This window comes from Strix aluco, chromosome 11 (genome assembly GCF_031877795.1).
Source record: "Strix aluco isolate bStrAlu1 chromosome 11, bStrAlu1.hap1, whole genome shotgun sequence".
NCBI lineage: Eukaryota > Metazoa > Chordata > Aves > Strigiformes > Strigidae > Strix > Strix aluco.
In genome coordinates this window covers 21,922,665-21,939,297 of record NC_133941.1, presented here as the reverse complement: position 1 = coordinate 21,939,297, position 16,633 = coordinate 21,922,665, and the positions used below count along the sequence as shown (strand labels likewise).

The 16,633-nt window shown below is 35.8% G+C and overlaps 1 protein-coding gene across 1 annotated transcript in view; it reads right to left on the bottom strand.

Annotated features, from left to right (window-relative positions):
- SYN2 (synapsin II) overlaps positions 1–16,633 on the bottom strand; it is a 196,210-nt gene that overhangs the window by 46,439 nt on the left and 133,138 nt on the right. The window contains exons 6-7 of the mRNA XM_074836641.1: positions 3,400–3,462; positions 873–1,015 (exon numbers count right to left, since the gene is read on the bottom strand). Of these exons, the coding sequence (XP_074692742.1) occupies positions 873–1,015; positions 3,400–3,462 (206 nt within the window). The remainder of the gene's footprint in view (positions 1–872; positions 1,016–3,399; positions 3,463–16,633) is intronic.

Here is a 16,633-nt window from a genome sequence, read left to right as displayed (position 1 = left end):
CCAATGTTACAGGAGTTCCTAGATAAGTATATTTGCATGTGTAGATGGGTGTGCATATGTAAAAGCATACGTGTATTTTTATTCCTGTTTTGTTATATTTTTCCTGCCTCAGAATTGTAAGCATGAGGGAACAAAGACATGAGATGATCTAACTTGTCATAAAAACATGAATGAAATGAGTGTATGTCAGACTACATTGCTTGATAATTGAAATAGAGTAAAAATATGCATAAACACAGTTACCATAGCTCAACTACAAGATAACCTGGTTTGCTGTTCTAGCTTAATGTTGTCTGTGAAACCGAAACACTCTTTTAGCCTCTCGTATAGTCATAACTTTAAAACAATACCTGAATTCTAAAATTAGAAGAGATTTTCTTCCATATATGTGAAGGCCACTGCAAGATTAGAATTTTTCTTACATGTATAATGGTAAAAGGAGAGTACTTTGTTCCATTAAAGTGTTATGGTTCAGGTTTGTGTGAATGAATGCCACCTAACTATCCTTAGAGGGAGAAGAAAATTTGACCTTAAGTTGGTGAAAAGATACAAAAGAATTTGATTTAACAAGTCCTCTATAAAAACAACTTCCAACTGCTCCTTTCTTTAAATGAAAAAATAAACAGAGGTTAGCAGGAAAACCACTCTGGCAGGCTCACCTGTTGTCTTATTCTCCTCCTCCCAGTCACAATCAACTTAAAAAAAAAGTCTTGATAAATCTAGAAAGTCTAAAATACTGTCTTTCCAGAGAGTATGACAATGGAGGCATGGAGTCACCACATCATCTCAGAGACTCATCCAACAGTCTTAATCTTATTGGTGCTCATCAGTTTTGAAACAAAAGGATGAAAGAATATAAGTTTTTGGCTCACATGTATGCTTTGTAGTTACTGCCTATCTTTTGGATCCTGATGTCATATTTGGAGTCTATGAAGGGTTCAGTAGTGGCGTAGGTCTGAGTAAGTGCTACCACGCTGGCTATGTCCTGAAAATCGTAGTGGTTGTCTACCTTGATCTGTAGTCATCATACCACAAGTAAACAGCATATACAAAAGAAAAAAGAGTAATTAGGAATAAAATGTAGAATTCAGTTGCAAATGGCATTCATGAGAAGTATTTTTTTTGACAGCATCAGTTTATAAAAAAAAGTATCGGATATTTTAGTTAATTTCTAGATTCTATAACATTTCTGCATTAAAGTAGCTATTTTTATAGGCAAAATATTACCTGTTCATCTGTAGAAAGCAATTTGCAGACAGTAGAATTTTATTTTGCTTTTGATTTTTTTTTTAAGTGGTGATTGTTAATTTTAGATCTGCACGCTTTAGAATTTTTCAAGATGTGATAATATGCAACACTAATTTATATAGAATTCTTGTTGATTCTGTAAATTGCTCATGTAACTGAATGTATGTGGAGCCCACCATGTATTATCAGATCATGCATGTCCCAGGAGGTCATGATATCCTGATGAGTGTACATTCACATGGAGCACGGAGGGTTGGCTCAAGACAGCAGAACCAGTTTTTCTCATTTTTCCCACTTCTCTGTAAGGAGTCAGGCTTTCTAGAAGTAGGATTTTCTAGTTGTGGAACACTGTGCTAAGATGGTGAATGGTACTAAATCCATCAACTTTAAAATCTTGAAATAAGAGGGAGATGGAAAAGTGGAGAATATTGATTTAGGGGGAGAGGGAGGAGGAGACTTTAGAGGACAGATGGAGGACAGAGGCATTGTTTTTGGACAGGAAGGGCACATCTTTACAGTTGTCTTAAAGGAAGCTGGCTGAAGTGGGGAGAAAAAGTGACTCAGAAGAAAAGTCTTAGAGTTAGTAGAAAATGGGAGAGGGAAACTGGAACTCCAACACACTAACCCAAAGCACGTTTCAGAATGGTGAGAAAAGGAGGCAGGGATTAGTATTTTTCATGTTATGCAATATTAGGAGAGTTTGCAACTTTGCAAACTCAGCTTCTTGTTTGCTTCCACTGTCACCTGGTACTTAAAGTGGAACCTACGGGCCAGAGTGCCACAGCTGTGAGATGGGACTTGTATATTAAATGGAGTCTGGTGAAGCTAAAAGAAGTCATAAGGCCTAAGTATTTGCTCTCAATTCTCAGATGGAGAACAACACAGAGTAATTTGGCATTTGAGAGCCACAAAACCAGACACAATGCCTGGTTTCAACTTAGTTTCTGAAAACTTAATAGCATATGCGAGTCTATGACCAATGGAAACACTACCCCTAGCAATGCCTTTAGGGAGGACTGGGGTATGAGGAGAGCCTTTATTTGGACACTGACAGTAAGCATTTCACCAGAAAGACTGGCATTTAATCTTTAAGGATTTAAAATATTTTATAGCTAAAAAAATCTAGATTTATTTCTAGACATTTGATATGCTGGACATTTTGGTGCATTATTTCCCTTTTGTATAAATGAGGGGTGAATATTGAAAGTACAGTATAAACATTCTAATACTTCACATATGCAATCCACAGAAACTGCAGTTTAGGTAATTAGTGGTTAATTCTGCTCTCAATTAAATTGGCTGCTGGATTTCCTCTGACTTACTAAATATGAAATAAAGCAGAACAATCATCAGCAAAAGCACATAACATGCAGTACAACTTGCATAATTACCGAATAAAATACAATTAAATAAGTTTTCTATTTCTTTTGCTAGTGGCAAATATGTTCATGGAGCTTTTAGAAATTCAAGATGATAAATGTAACTATTCTCTGATGATTTGTTTTAAAATCTAAAACACTTAAAGCACTGACGTGTTTTCAGCGAAAGTGGTTAATCTGTAATGACTAGAAATTTTCACTGATATCAATGAAAGCGGGATTTAAATGATATCCCATTGAACCATCATTGTGAGATAAGTGATATCAAAACAACTGTACTCACCACTGAAATGCAATTACTTTGGAGAAAGAAAGCAGCAGTTATATAGTGGTATGAGACAATCACAGAGAATACATTAAGATAGGAAATGAATAAAAGTTCAGTATCAAGCTGAAACTAATAAAGAACCAAGGCAAAACCTTCCTATATTCCCAGGTCCAAAAAGTTGGATTGTGCAAACAGACCTTGACTCTTAAAAAGTTTCACTGCAGTCAACTAAATTAATAAATAAGGTTCTGCTTCAAGAAAGCATCTCAGCCCATTTCAAAGAATGTCCTATATAAGACAACGCTTAAACTGAAAAGGCACCAATGTGAAAACATATTACGTGTTTTAACATTTTCCTAAAGAGAGTTGCTTTCTTGAATAATATACAAGAAGAGATCTGCAAGGGTAGGGATCTGACACGGAATTTGGACAGTGAAAAGTTAACATGCATATTATTTTAGACAAACACCCAGCCTCCTAACATGCAGTAAGTAGCATCTGCACCTTTCCCATGCCTGAATGAGCATGTCCAATCTTCACAACAACAGGAAATGTTGGCATTGTTAGCTAAGGGGGAAAACAAAAAAGACATATTAGAGAGAGCAACCATGAGTTAAATGATTAAGCTACATCATTTATGAAAATTATTTAAGCATACTGCAGCCAAAGCTGTTCTTGCCATGTAGTTATTCAAACTGCTACTCATCTATGTAAGACTACGTGTTCTGCACTGTGTATGTTTTCTGAGTGTTGTGTTATTCCCAACACATACAACTGGTGTACTTGTATCTTAATTTTTTTGTAAGTCTTTCTTTTGACTCCACTTTTAAGCTGAATTTCTGCTATTTCCTATTTTATGTATTGCTACTGTTTCCTGACCCATAAACTCAAGCTTTCCAAGGTTATAATCATTAATGATGTCAAATTAATCACCCTTTTCCTTTTCCCCTTGACTTCCATTATTTAGCAAACTTGTAAATTCATTTTGTGACCACTTATGAAAGCAATGATGTCTAATTCACCAAAAAAGCTTTCTTTAAGGGCAGATCATAACTTCTGTTACAGAATATGGAAGTTCTCTAGAGAAGGCTCCACAGAATGCAAGTAATAATTCAGCCATTGCTTAGGAAATCAAATATAAAAAGGCATGTGAATATGCTTTATTCAATCAAATGACAATGATTCTGTCTCTCAAAGTTCTGTGATTAATCAGTTTTACTTCTATCATTCATTTGAGGAAGTTTTGGATTTCCTAGTCATGGGTACAGCTGGCAATTCTTTGTGTCTTTCTTCCACCTAAAATGTACATATATTGAACATCTAACAACCAAGCATAAAACCAAATACTTAGCAGAACAGGATTATAACTAGAAATAAAAAACTGAACACCCTCAACGTGTAATCAAACTGGGCAGCAGCATGACAGTAGGTGTTATGGGGTCTGAAACCTTCATTTAGTAGTGAATTTTTAACACAGTAAATACAATCAAAGGCAAAGCTGATGCTTTAGAAAATAAGCTAAGAATTCTTAGAGATTTTTGTAGCATGTAAGCATTTTCCAAATGCTTACAAAGGATTGTCAAGAGTCGACACTTATCTCACTGTGCTTTGCACAACATTGCACGAAACCACACAAACAGATATTTGCATGGAAAATGTCATGGGACTGTAAATATCAACATTAAGATCAAGAGATAAAGAAGGGGAAGGTCACTTGGCTTTCGGTAATATCCAAGCCTATTTGTAGGGTTACAAAGCTAATTAATGATTCAAGGATGTCAGCTTTAAACATACTTTAACTGAAAGGGCAATCTGCATGAGAACAAGCGGGCACTCACTGCAAGGTACATACTCTATACTACTCTACCGCCAGATTCCCAGTACCATACTTGAATCTCTTTCTTTTCTGTTTTTTTTTTGTTTTGTTTTTTTTTTTAATGGACTTTCTCTGACTTTCCTAAAATGCATAATGATGCAATATTGTTTTGTTCTGACTTTTTTAGGACATCTAAGCAAACAAAACCAAGTTGCCTGTTTTTTGACAGAATCTCAGTTTCTGCTCTGCCCGATCAGAAGAAAAAGGAGGAATCTTTGGATCTACTCTTTTAACATACCAGAGTTTTCAAAGCCTGATGAAACTACAGGGACCTACAGTTGTCATCTATGCAACCCAGGCCATGGAGGTTTTTCACTGATTTCTGCATCAAACCCAAAGCTAGGGCTAGTATGTCTTTTTAGGAGAAAACCAGATTTTATTTAAAGACTTGCAGTTATGAAAAATGTACTGTGATCCTAGTTAATTTATTCCATTAGTTAAGTAAAGATGTCAAATATCTATCTTCTGCCAGGGCACCCTCGAGATTTGAAATCAAGGATTACCACCACAGGCAAGCAGACCATTCTGAAAACCATCTCTTATAGTGCTTTATATTATTTATATAACTGTAGCTGCCATATTTCAGTACCTGTGTAAAGGTAACTTGTATTTTTTGCAGAAATTATGGCTACTTAGACTAACACTGTAGGAATCAATAACTATGAAAACTTCAGAATTATTTTATTTAGCTCTTGTTTAGGAACCATTTCAAGTATTGATCTTTACACCCAAAATATATTTAATTGCTTTTTACAGGTCTGTTCCAATCTAACCAGTTTAAGTTAAGGCATGCAAGCATGAAAAAAATTGATTAGTTTCAAAATAGCCAAAAGCACTTGCAAAAGCATTATACAGAAAATGTCACTTATATAGCAATTTAAAAATAAAGTTCTTGCTAAACTGTAGGCATGCAAAGTCCTGTATAGTCAACATCTAGTCACTTATTTATTACTCTCATATTTCAAAGTAGCTACTTATTTTCTTCATAATTTTTTGGTGAAGGATGAGGAACAAATCATTGCCTGACTCAAAATTCATAAGGGCAGCACCACATTTTTATGATTGAACTATAAACCACTGAACTGGGGTTTGTAATGGAAATGCTGGCAGACCTCTAACTATAGCAATACAAATGGCACTCCTGTAATTAAGAGGACCACGTATCTTCCCATGATTCCAAAGCTGTGGAATCCTCTGTAGGCCACAGGAACAAACACTAAAATAAAATTAAAAAAAAAAAAAAGAAACTGCTTTCTCCCTCAGAAAAATGCACTAACATCATTTAAGGCAATAGAGTTCATTTTGCTCTGGAGTCCAATATCAAGATTTCATGTGGTATACCACATCCCAGCACAGACAAAGAGAAGAGGTGGTAGCAGGGGAAAAAGGCGCTGAATAGTGCATTTCAAACATCAGACAGAAAAAACCTCAGATAGCATAGAAGGCAGACAATTACTAAGTTATCCCAGCACTTCTCTTGTTTGTATCTATCACTGTGACAGGCCCATGCCAGGGCCGATGAAGTTGCAGTTGTTTTGGTTTTTGAACAGCATTTCCTTTAATCCTGCTCTTACTTTAGTTACCACAGTTTTCCCTTTGTACACGCGGACTAGACGTGCCATCATGCAGCACTTTCCTACCACTAACTGGTTTCCAGTTGTGTGTGGTATTGTTCTGTCAAGCAATAACAAAGCCTGAAATGTCTTATTGGAATTATAGAAAACTTGATCCGCATCCTCCCCTCGCCTCTTCCCAATCTGCTCTTTTATGTTAATTTATCTCTTAACAGAACAGGCAGCCTCAAGACTTTTCATACATTTGGGTAAACATTATGTATGACACAACTGTGATAGTAACAGGGAAAACTTACCAGCTCCATAGGTTTCCTTTTAATTTACATTATAGTTACTTGGTAGAGAGATACCTTGAAAGAAGATCTTGCATTTGTCAATGGATCCACTTTAAATAGAGATGATACTAATAGGACTCATTGCATGTTTTCTTTGAAACGTATTGTTGAGGGGGAGAGGCCATTTTACAAAAATATTGTTTACTTTTCAAAGGTTTTCTTAAACTCAGAAAAGTATAAATTCTACTGTGACAATTACAAACTGAGGAGAAATAAATCAGAAAAGATCAACCACAGAAATTACATTAAGAAATTTGGCAAGTGTGTATGTATGAGAGATGGAAATGGACAACACTGCATGAACCCTTGGACTTACACATAATATACATGCAGTACATCTGAATATTTAAAAAAAAATTATGATAAACAGGACTTCTGTTTTAACTTAAATAACAACTCAATAAATTCATTATTAATTAGAGAGAAAACAGAATATATGTCAAGTATGCAATAGAATTTTCCATAGTTATAAACGAATATGATTGGATTGGTAATAAATATTAGTAGCAACTGGAAAAACTGTCATGGCTCTCTGTAGGAGCCCATATACAAAACAGCTGAGATACATTACTGATATTTGCTAACATGATACCATTAATCTAAATAACGTCACTGAGTATTAAAATGTTTTATCAGCTTCTAAAAATTACAAAGATGGATTCAGTCTACACACTTTCATTTCTGTGGTTTTAGCTTCTTATTGTTATTTTAAATAAACGTGAAGTCTCATTTCAACAGAACCTTAACTTAGAATAAGTTGCAAGGCTCACTTCCATGACTAGGACTAGGCACTACTAGTAGTAGGTATTACTTTGATCTGTGAACTTGAAGACATGTTCCCTAGGAGAGCCAAAAGTAGATCATGTTTTGCAGATAAAAGACAGTAGTGAAAAAATCTTTTGAAGCAGAATCCTTTTAACATCTAGATAACAGAAGTCGATTCCTAAGTTTCAAACTGAAAAATATTTAGCGTGGAGGTTGCTTTACTGAAATGACATGTTTTAATGGTTTCTGTCATATACTAGTAGCATGAAATAAATTTACATACTTAATGACCAGACAAATCTAATGCTTGTCACCACAGGGCACCTTCAAACTGGGAGTTCACTCACGTCTGACATGAGTCTTAATGAGTATAGCAGTAATACTTTAAAAGCTCTTGGCAGACTGGGCACTTGTCTAAGTGTCAGAGGTCTAACCCTGTCTTGGTTAACTGCACTGTGGAAGGGTTCAATGACAAAGGAGAATGAGGGATTAAATATTAAAAGTGATTAAATCTGTAATGGAAATACAACAGTATATACGGGTTTAAAATGTGACTGTAATATCCTGTCTGAAAAATCTTCATCTTTTTAATAACATGTCTCTCTTTTCCCTATGCAAATAACCGTATATTAGTATTTTCATTCAAGAGCTGATTTGCATGCTGCTTAACTCTTTACTATCACTTTATTTTACATAACTACAATTTATTTTATTATTTTCAAGGCAGTCCAGGTGAAAATAATTCTTTTAATGGTGTTGTATGAACGTCACTAAATTTGATTGTGCAATGGATGCGATATGTTTTTTTAGATTAACACATTTGAAGTTAATTGGTGTAGTCCTCACAGGACTGTTTTCTCTGAAATGAGTAGATTTGTTTTTTCAGCCATATACTTGCAGTGGGGCTACAGCAGCTGACAAACTGGCTCAAAAATCTGCATTTCACTGGGAGAGCTTCTAAATGCCGTGAGATCTGGACTCCACAATCTTCACAAGTAAACTGGAGGCCAGTATACAAGACTCACGCTTTCAAACCACTTGCTGCAGCAACTGCAATATTCTTTAATTCGTTACAATTACTGGTAATAATACAGACAGCAACCCCTCAACAGCTCTCACAGTTGTGAATTCACCATTCATCTTTTACCAGAGCTATTCATATTAGTTCGATAAGAGCAAAGACAGTACAGTAGAAACTCATAACACACATTATTTCTCCAATTTTCCATTTGCTCTTTTTCTTTCCCATACTACTGACAGGCAACTAGCAAAGTAATTCTAGTTGCAGTGAAGCTATTTAGATTTATGAATAGACAAAGAACTATGTTAAACAGGAGTTACACTGATGGAATTACTAAACCCAGGGAGAAATTTGACCCAATATTCTGAAGTTGCTGAATAAATGTGAATTAAGGCAAGCGTGCATTCACAGCAAATTATTATCACAGAAGCATGTTTCTCACGTCATCAAGTCTCTCAGAATCAGGTCATGACATCTGTTGGGTTAGGTAGCGTGAGACTACAAAGCTTTTTGAAACTGCTGGTGTTGGGAGCAGTAAGTTATCAAATCAAACTCATTAAGGCTTGAAATGTTTTGGATTTTTACTCTTCTGTCCATCTAAGTTATTACATCAAACGTTCCTTGTCCACGTTTCTAGGATGATTTGCAAACTGGACTTAAACACAAATTAGGTTCAAAGATTCAATAGTTACTGGTCAGAACCTATTTTAAATGCCTGAAATCTGCAAAACAATACTGTACTGTTCTTCTGAAGTGTCAAGATATTTTCAATATGCTGCATATGTTGTTTCCATAAAAGATTTAGGGCTGGCCTATTTTGATCCCACATATTAATAATTACACTGAATGAACAGGGAAATGCAGAAAATTCAATCAATTTCAGAAAACACTGCAATTACTGGTCTGCTTTTGCTAGAAGATAAGAAAAAATGGCCAAATTAAAACGGTTAAAAAAGAAACTGATCAAATGATATAGGTGCTCAAAAAGAGCAAGCAAGTATGTTGAGAATTGCTGTTGACACATCAGATAATCATTAAAAACATGGGTTCCAGAAGATTTCATGAACAGAAAAAGGTTTGAAAGCTCCTGACCTCTGATCTGGAGATGCATGGTTGTAAATACCCAAACTGGCTGCGATCAGAACATATTTCAGTTTCAAAACTAAGCATATCCTGCCAGCCAAAAATTAAGAAAAAATAGTTAAAAATAAAACATACAGTCTCCCCCTTACTCATCTCTTGGAAGTTGGTAGAGGATTTCTTTCTTGTTGAGAAAAGGAAGGTATCTATATTCTTCTGGAAGACTTCATTTGTTATCCAAACATAGAGTGTTTGCAAAAGTATTCATCATTCAAAACACCCGGGTATATCCATTGGCCTACAACATATGGCAGGCCAACAGTTGCCAAGCCTACTATGCTTGTTGTGTTGAGATTACCATTTCGAAACTGCTATGTAGTATGTGCAGAAGAACGAAGAAGATACAATTGGTCACGAAATTTAAGAAAACCCCAAACCAGCGAACAATCCAAACCGATGAACAACACAAAAACTGTTCCGTGGAAAGGAAGGGATTGAAATAGATGCTACAACTCTGACCTCTGAGCAGTTAATTAACAAAATTATAAAGCTCATGAATACTGATCTGATTAATGTTGTGCTCATGAATAAGTGGCCTATTTATCTGTACATTACACAATACTGTTTCCTGTATTTTCACTGCACTTTAATGAAAAATAAAAAGTAGAATCAGTCGTCTGCCACAGTACTTCTTACTAAGACGTACTTAATACTTCTTCCTGAATTCATTGCTATTATTTCCTTTAAACTGAAATTCGTGTACTGTGCATGCAGTTCCAGGGTAGCGGCAGCAGCAGGGAAAAAAAATCCTCTTACTTGAACATATCAACAAGAGTCATGTCCTTCCAGTGAACCTGACAAAATAAACTTAACTTGTGTTTTAGAAAGAAACAAAACACACATTGTAACTAGAGGCAGCTGGCAGCACCATTAGTCTGGTGAATGTAGGTTCACTCTTTAGGATTTGTGTAGCGATCAGAGATTTGACATCTCCTTCTTGAAAACATATTTCTGCCTTGTCAATTTGTTCTGTTCTAAACTCAAGACAAACCTAAGGCTCTTGGTCAGAGATCCCACTTAATTATTTTTTTCCTGAATGGAGTCTAAGTTAGTTGCAGGATGTGACACAGTTTTACCACAATAAGTTTTGAAGGAATTGTCTGATTAAAGATCAGCTTTGAAATCACAGAACTGTATACAACTGGTCCTGTTACATCCGATGACTACAATGCACCCCACCCCCATCCCTATATGTCTAGGAAACCTGTTGGTTATTGGCACTGTAGGACATTTTTATAGATGGTAACACTGCCTAGAGATCTCTATATAAAAGCACTGTGACTAGTCACTAAAAATACCTTTCTGTCTTTTATCTATCTTTGAAGCACATATGCTCTTAACTTCAAGTTTGAAAATTAAATGCTGTGTCCTAAATTCTGACAGTTATAGATACTTCAGCTGTTTAATTTCTGACCAACATACTCTAGAGACTATAGATTTCATGTGTACAAGTTATCTGATAACAATAAAGCTGACTTACAATTAGAAGCACTTCTCCTGACTAGACGGGCATGAAAATCTAAAAAGCCAGTTAATTTCATGATTCTCTTATTGACGTCACAATAGCAAGGGTAATTATTATCAGTGCTTCTTAACATTTCATCTGCATCAATGTTTTAAAATTGAAGATTCTTTGTACTATGAGCTTACAAAGATAAGTATCATTTTATTGTATTAATCTTTAATATTTGGCCACCTAAAGATTTCATAAATCTGCTTACCGTGCTTTTTACTGTAGAAAGAAGTATTCTAGGTTGATATACTTACACAATACCTCTAGGCATCATTATCATCATCTATAGTCTGAAGTAAAGGTTATTTAGTGAACGAGTAGATGGCTATATAGTTAACCAGCACAGTCTTCAACTGTATTATTGTTTGTATTTTTCCTTATGTAATGGAATAATACCTACCCTTCCTATTTCAGAATTTTCTAGAGTTTATAAGTCTGGTTTACTTAGAGTGTCATCCTGTGATTTCTTCACTGTAAGCCTATGAAGTTAAAATAAATCCTTAAAATTCAAGCTTCATACTCTAAAGTGCTCAAAGGTTTGTAAGTTCTTCTGCAATTTAAGTATTTTTGAACAATGCTTTAGAGTTACATAATATAAGCTATTTTATTTCCAAGAGATATAATTTGAATTCTTGTAAATTTACTTTGAATTCTTCTAACTAAGATATAATGTAAAATATAATCAAAGCTGTATATAAAAGCAAAACTAGGCAAAGATCATCTGAAGAAAGAAAAAAAGCCCTCTGCTGGTAACAATACAGAAAACAGTTTTTTGAAGGTGGCATTCACCCTGGCTTTAATGTCCTCATGGTTGAGTTGACTAGAAAAGCCACAATAGGAAAAAAAAAAGAGGGAGGGGGGAAGTAGTGACAAAAAACCCCAGTTGTTGCATAAACATGACTTACCTCAAGTTCAGTGTTTAAATATTTATCTTTCCAATAATCCCCAAGCAAAGTTCATTTAACCACTCTAGTTCCATGTAATTTATTTGTGGAATATGCATCAGACTAAATCTAATTTTGCTCTGCTTACTTTGGAGAAAGGAAATTAAAAGTGAAATAATGAAGGTGGCCTTTTATTCATTTTTTCTTTCCCAGAAACAGGCAGGAAGAGTCCTAAACGAATAAACAAGCAGAAGATGTTCTTTCTCTGGTCTGTTTGGTTTTAAGAAAACACAATCTCAAGATAAAGCTAGAGCTCAGCCATGCAGAAGCTCTCCGTCACCAGCAGGGGTAGCCCAACATATTCCTCTCTTGATTAAGAGAAGCAGAAACATCATGCTTAGACAGCTGTTATTCTGAACAAACACAAAACAATTCGAAGATGTTGAGCCAGATTTTCCATTGCCTCGTACCTCGACAGAAAAAACGAGGTGTAAAATTCTATGTGTATGCATCAATGTTTTACACCCCCTTTACACAAGTGGCAAGCCAAAGGAGAATCTGATATGCTTTGTATTATTGTTCTAGAAATAGGGGCATTAAAGAAATCTGAAAGCTCAAGTGGATAAAAAGAGTAGAGCTTTCATTTGATTAGTGTGGCAGGTAGCCAAAGAGAGGTAAGCTCACCTTAATTGTGGTTTCTTTATTCAAAACAGAGGGTTAAAATGGCTTATAAACTAAGTAAGTGCAATATAGATTGGTCCCAGAGAAACACTGGGGTTCAATTCAATTCGATTCAATTCCCACATTCTCCAAATTAATGGGAGCTGACGCAAAATTGGGTATTCTGAGCACCCCTTGTACACAGTGCCTTCGATTGCCACTAACACCACCTTGTAAGACTGGATCTTAAGAAACCCATTCTCTTGGTACTCACTGAAATCAATACAAGTTTTGACATGATCTTAGTGTATAAAGTGACACTATCGAGTAAATCTGAACCAGGAAATCAATCTAAAATACCTTTGTGCTCACAACTGTTTTTTGATTAAAAAAGAATAGTTTATCTACTCTACATCTAAATCAACACAGAAGTAATCTGATGGTAGAAAAATCTTCTATTTTCAGTATCTGTACAGCGTGAAAACAGAACTTGTCACTAGCAAGAAAAACATTAAGTATAATGGCAATGAATCAAAAAGATCAGTTCCCACAGCTCTCTAGTAGAAATTCTGGAGAAGAGAAAATCTTTGCAGAGACAAATTATATTTTGATTCTGGCGTGTCAGTGTTTCATTCAGTTCCTACCACTCTACCAACTATTCAGCAAACTGCTGCCTCTAAAATCAAGTAACATTTTGCACCTCATAAAACATTTTCCCAAATTGCTGTGACTATAAACTGGATGGGTTATTTTTTTTACTGTAGTATTTAGGAAGCGACAGCTATAAATACTCTCCCTTTTGAAGCAGGCTGTAGTACATATGCAGGCACTGGAATTTAAAATCCATGACAGCTCATCTATTTTGTGAAATACTATTCTAATTTTGAATTTTCTACATGATTATGAAAAATTAAATACAGAGGGGAGACAGCAGTGCCAGGAGATAACACACCAGTACGGGTCAGGCAAAGGCAGTGCTGTTGGTGGATTATCCTGCAGACCTGCGATGCTGCAAAAAGCTGGCAGGGGAGAGGTGAGAGCAGATACACTGAGGAAGGATGGGAAACAAGCACTGAGCAGAGGTGATCTGGCAGTGCTGCCTCTCCCCATGCCAGCTCTAAGGGTCATGCACTGTACTCATCACCTTTAGCCCCCAGTAACTCCCAAGGAAGAGATAAAAATATCATAAAGTCAGTATCAGTTTGCTCTGGAGTTCAGGGGAAGCAGTAGTTCACTCCATGGGACTCTGCATGTGTGGCATCCAACAGAAGGAGACCTAGTGTTTTTAATATGGGTCTCTGGGGGCTGTTAGAAAAGAAAGAAACAATGATGGTAATTAATGACCAGAACGTTGTTGATAGATGCTAATGCTTCATAGTAAAAATTACCAAGGATTATGACAACCCACAGTACAAAAAACCCCTCCAGGACTAGAAGTCCTGTACAAACTTAGAATTCCCATTTAGAAGAGATGAAGCTGATCATAAATTTGACTGTAGTCAGGTTTCCTGCCTTGTTTTGAATTTGTACACATTAACAAATAGAGTGGAATACCCCCAATCCTCTTTATTTTCTTGCATTTTACTAGAAAACAGAAATTAGTTGTTCAACACTAGACTTACTTAGCTAGACAGAAATGAGAAAGTGCCAAGTGTTTTTTCTACTGTGTCAATAATGAATTGAAGGAACCAGTGACTATCCCTTTATACATGAACTTTTCTGTTTCTTGTAGCATTAGTTGTATCAGAATATAACCAGGGAGTGGGCACTATTTCATCCTGCTACCCTTCATCCTTCACTAGTGTTATGACATAATTTGCTATGATATCATGATATCATTTTGTTAGGCATTGGAATGGGCTGCCCAGGGAGGTGGTGGAGTCCCCATCCCTGGAGGTGTTCAAGAGGCGGGTTGACATAGCGCTGAGGGATCTGGTGGAGTTGGGAACTGCCAGTGGTAGGTTAATGGTTGGACTAGATGATCTTCAAGGTTCTTTCCAACCTAGATGATTCTGTGATTCTGTGATCATGGCTTACTTATCAAACTAAAGGAAAACTGACATCATAACATACAGCGTAGTGAAAGAAGCCCTGTACTGTTAGTCCATTTATACAAATAGCAAAAAGACTGTTCCTTTTCTTCAGTCTGCTTATATTTATAAAATGTTGGCTGTAATTTCTCTACTATTATTTAAGATATAAGATCATTTTGCTTAGAAGTTAGTCAAGGAATATTTCTATGCCTTTCGGGAATAATCTTTGTATTTTACAAGGTCAAGCCCTAACTAAGAGAATCAATGCTGAACTTAGGGTTTCTTTTAAAGACTCTAAAAGTAATTTTCATAATACAATGAAAAAGACTATTAATACACAATATAAAAAAGGACAATGCAACTTCAAGCTAAGACCTAATGCTTGGTGATACTGTTCAGCGGTAACAGGTACTCAAACACTGTACTGATATCAGTAGAAGCTACAGGTAATATTTGTCTCCTCTGATAAATGGAGTAAAAATGCATTTTCTTGCATTTATGAGAGCATGTTCCTGAGTACAGAAATTTCCAGACTTATTAAAATCCATTTCAAATGCTATGATGTAAACATGTCTTTGTCTAAACTCTGATTGTAATTTGACAAAATTTACTGTTTCAGAATGAAGATTTATGAGAAAATAAGAGTTCTACTGAGGTTTCAAAAATTGTTGGCCTTTTACATTTTAATGCTAAGATTTTATCAACGTTGTTATGCAGAAATGAGAGATACACCTACCAAAAACCTGCTCATTAGTTAGACTTGTGTGAGAAGCAGAACAGCCAGTTTCAAGTGCCGGCTTTGAGCAAGTCTCTAATAATGTACCCTCAGACTGACTGGTGTACCTATCTGCCTTTCCTGCTGTTGTTGTCACCAGTTGTTTCATGCTGGGTTGAGAAACCTTCTAGCCACAGATCTCACTAAAATGCACATTACTGCTGAAAGGTCTTGTTGTGTACAGCGTGTTCCAAGCCTATCTCTTCCAATGCTGACTGGGTGTAGACACCTACAGGGAATATATTGATCGAGAACCTCTCTTATGACCATTTGCTTCTCTAAGTGTAATCATGCTTTAAATATTCTGCCTATGTACAGATGGCTTTGAAAGACTCTTAAAAATCCAATTGGATTATTTCAAGGGTAGCTGCAGGCAATACTATGTAAGATTGTAATTAAAATGTGGTTTTATGGCATTTGCACAATTACCACATGGGATTTAGTTTTAGCACTTTTATGTTTATACACATTCAGTTGAACGCATTTAATTCTCAGTTAGGTCTACAAGATAGTTGTGAATTAATTTTTAACTCGTCACGAAATTATTTTAAAAATTTTGTTATGAGCATAATATTTTTAGCTTGATTGTACAATTAGTTTGTACTAGATAGGAAAGTCTTCAGGACATGCAGAGCGTAGTAGTTTGATGTGTTATTCTGGACAATCTTAGGCAAAATGTGCCTTAATTAACCATCAAATAGGTACACCTGCATGTTTGATGCTAGAAAAGAGAGTTTGCCCAGCATATTTCTTTATTATTTGAATTTTACTGAAGCAGTAATCAAATTGGTCTATTTAAATCATCGATAGCAGCAGTCATGTGATGTCATCTGGAAACCAGTCAATGGCTCTCAATTAATTCCTTCCTCACTTTCCAGTCCCACTGCCCTAGGTTAGATTTGAAAATCAACAGTCCTAGAACGACTGACCACAGAGGCCATTAAAATACCTACTTGTTTTGGGGGTTTTTTGTGACCTTCTTGTAGCTTGAACTTCCTGTGTAAGGTTTCGGCCTCACATCTTTTTTATCTTTTCCCTCATATGAAAAGCTTCCTGAAAGAAATAAGTTTCCTCTAGGTAAGAATGGAGATCTTAACAGGTCTAAATTGTTTTCAGGTGTTAGGCCGGGACTTGGATCCAACCTTATGATTTGAAGCCAAAA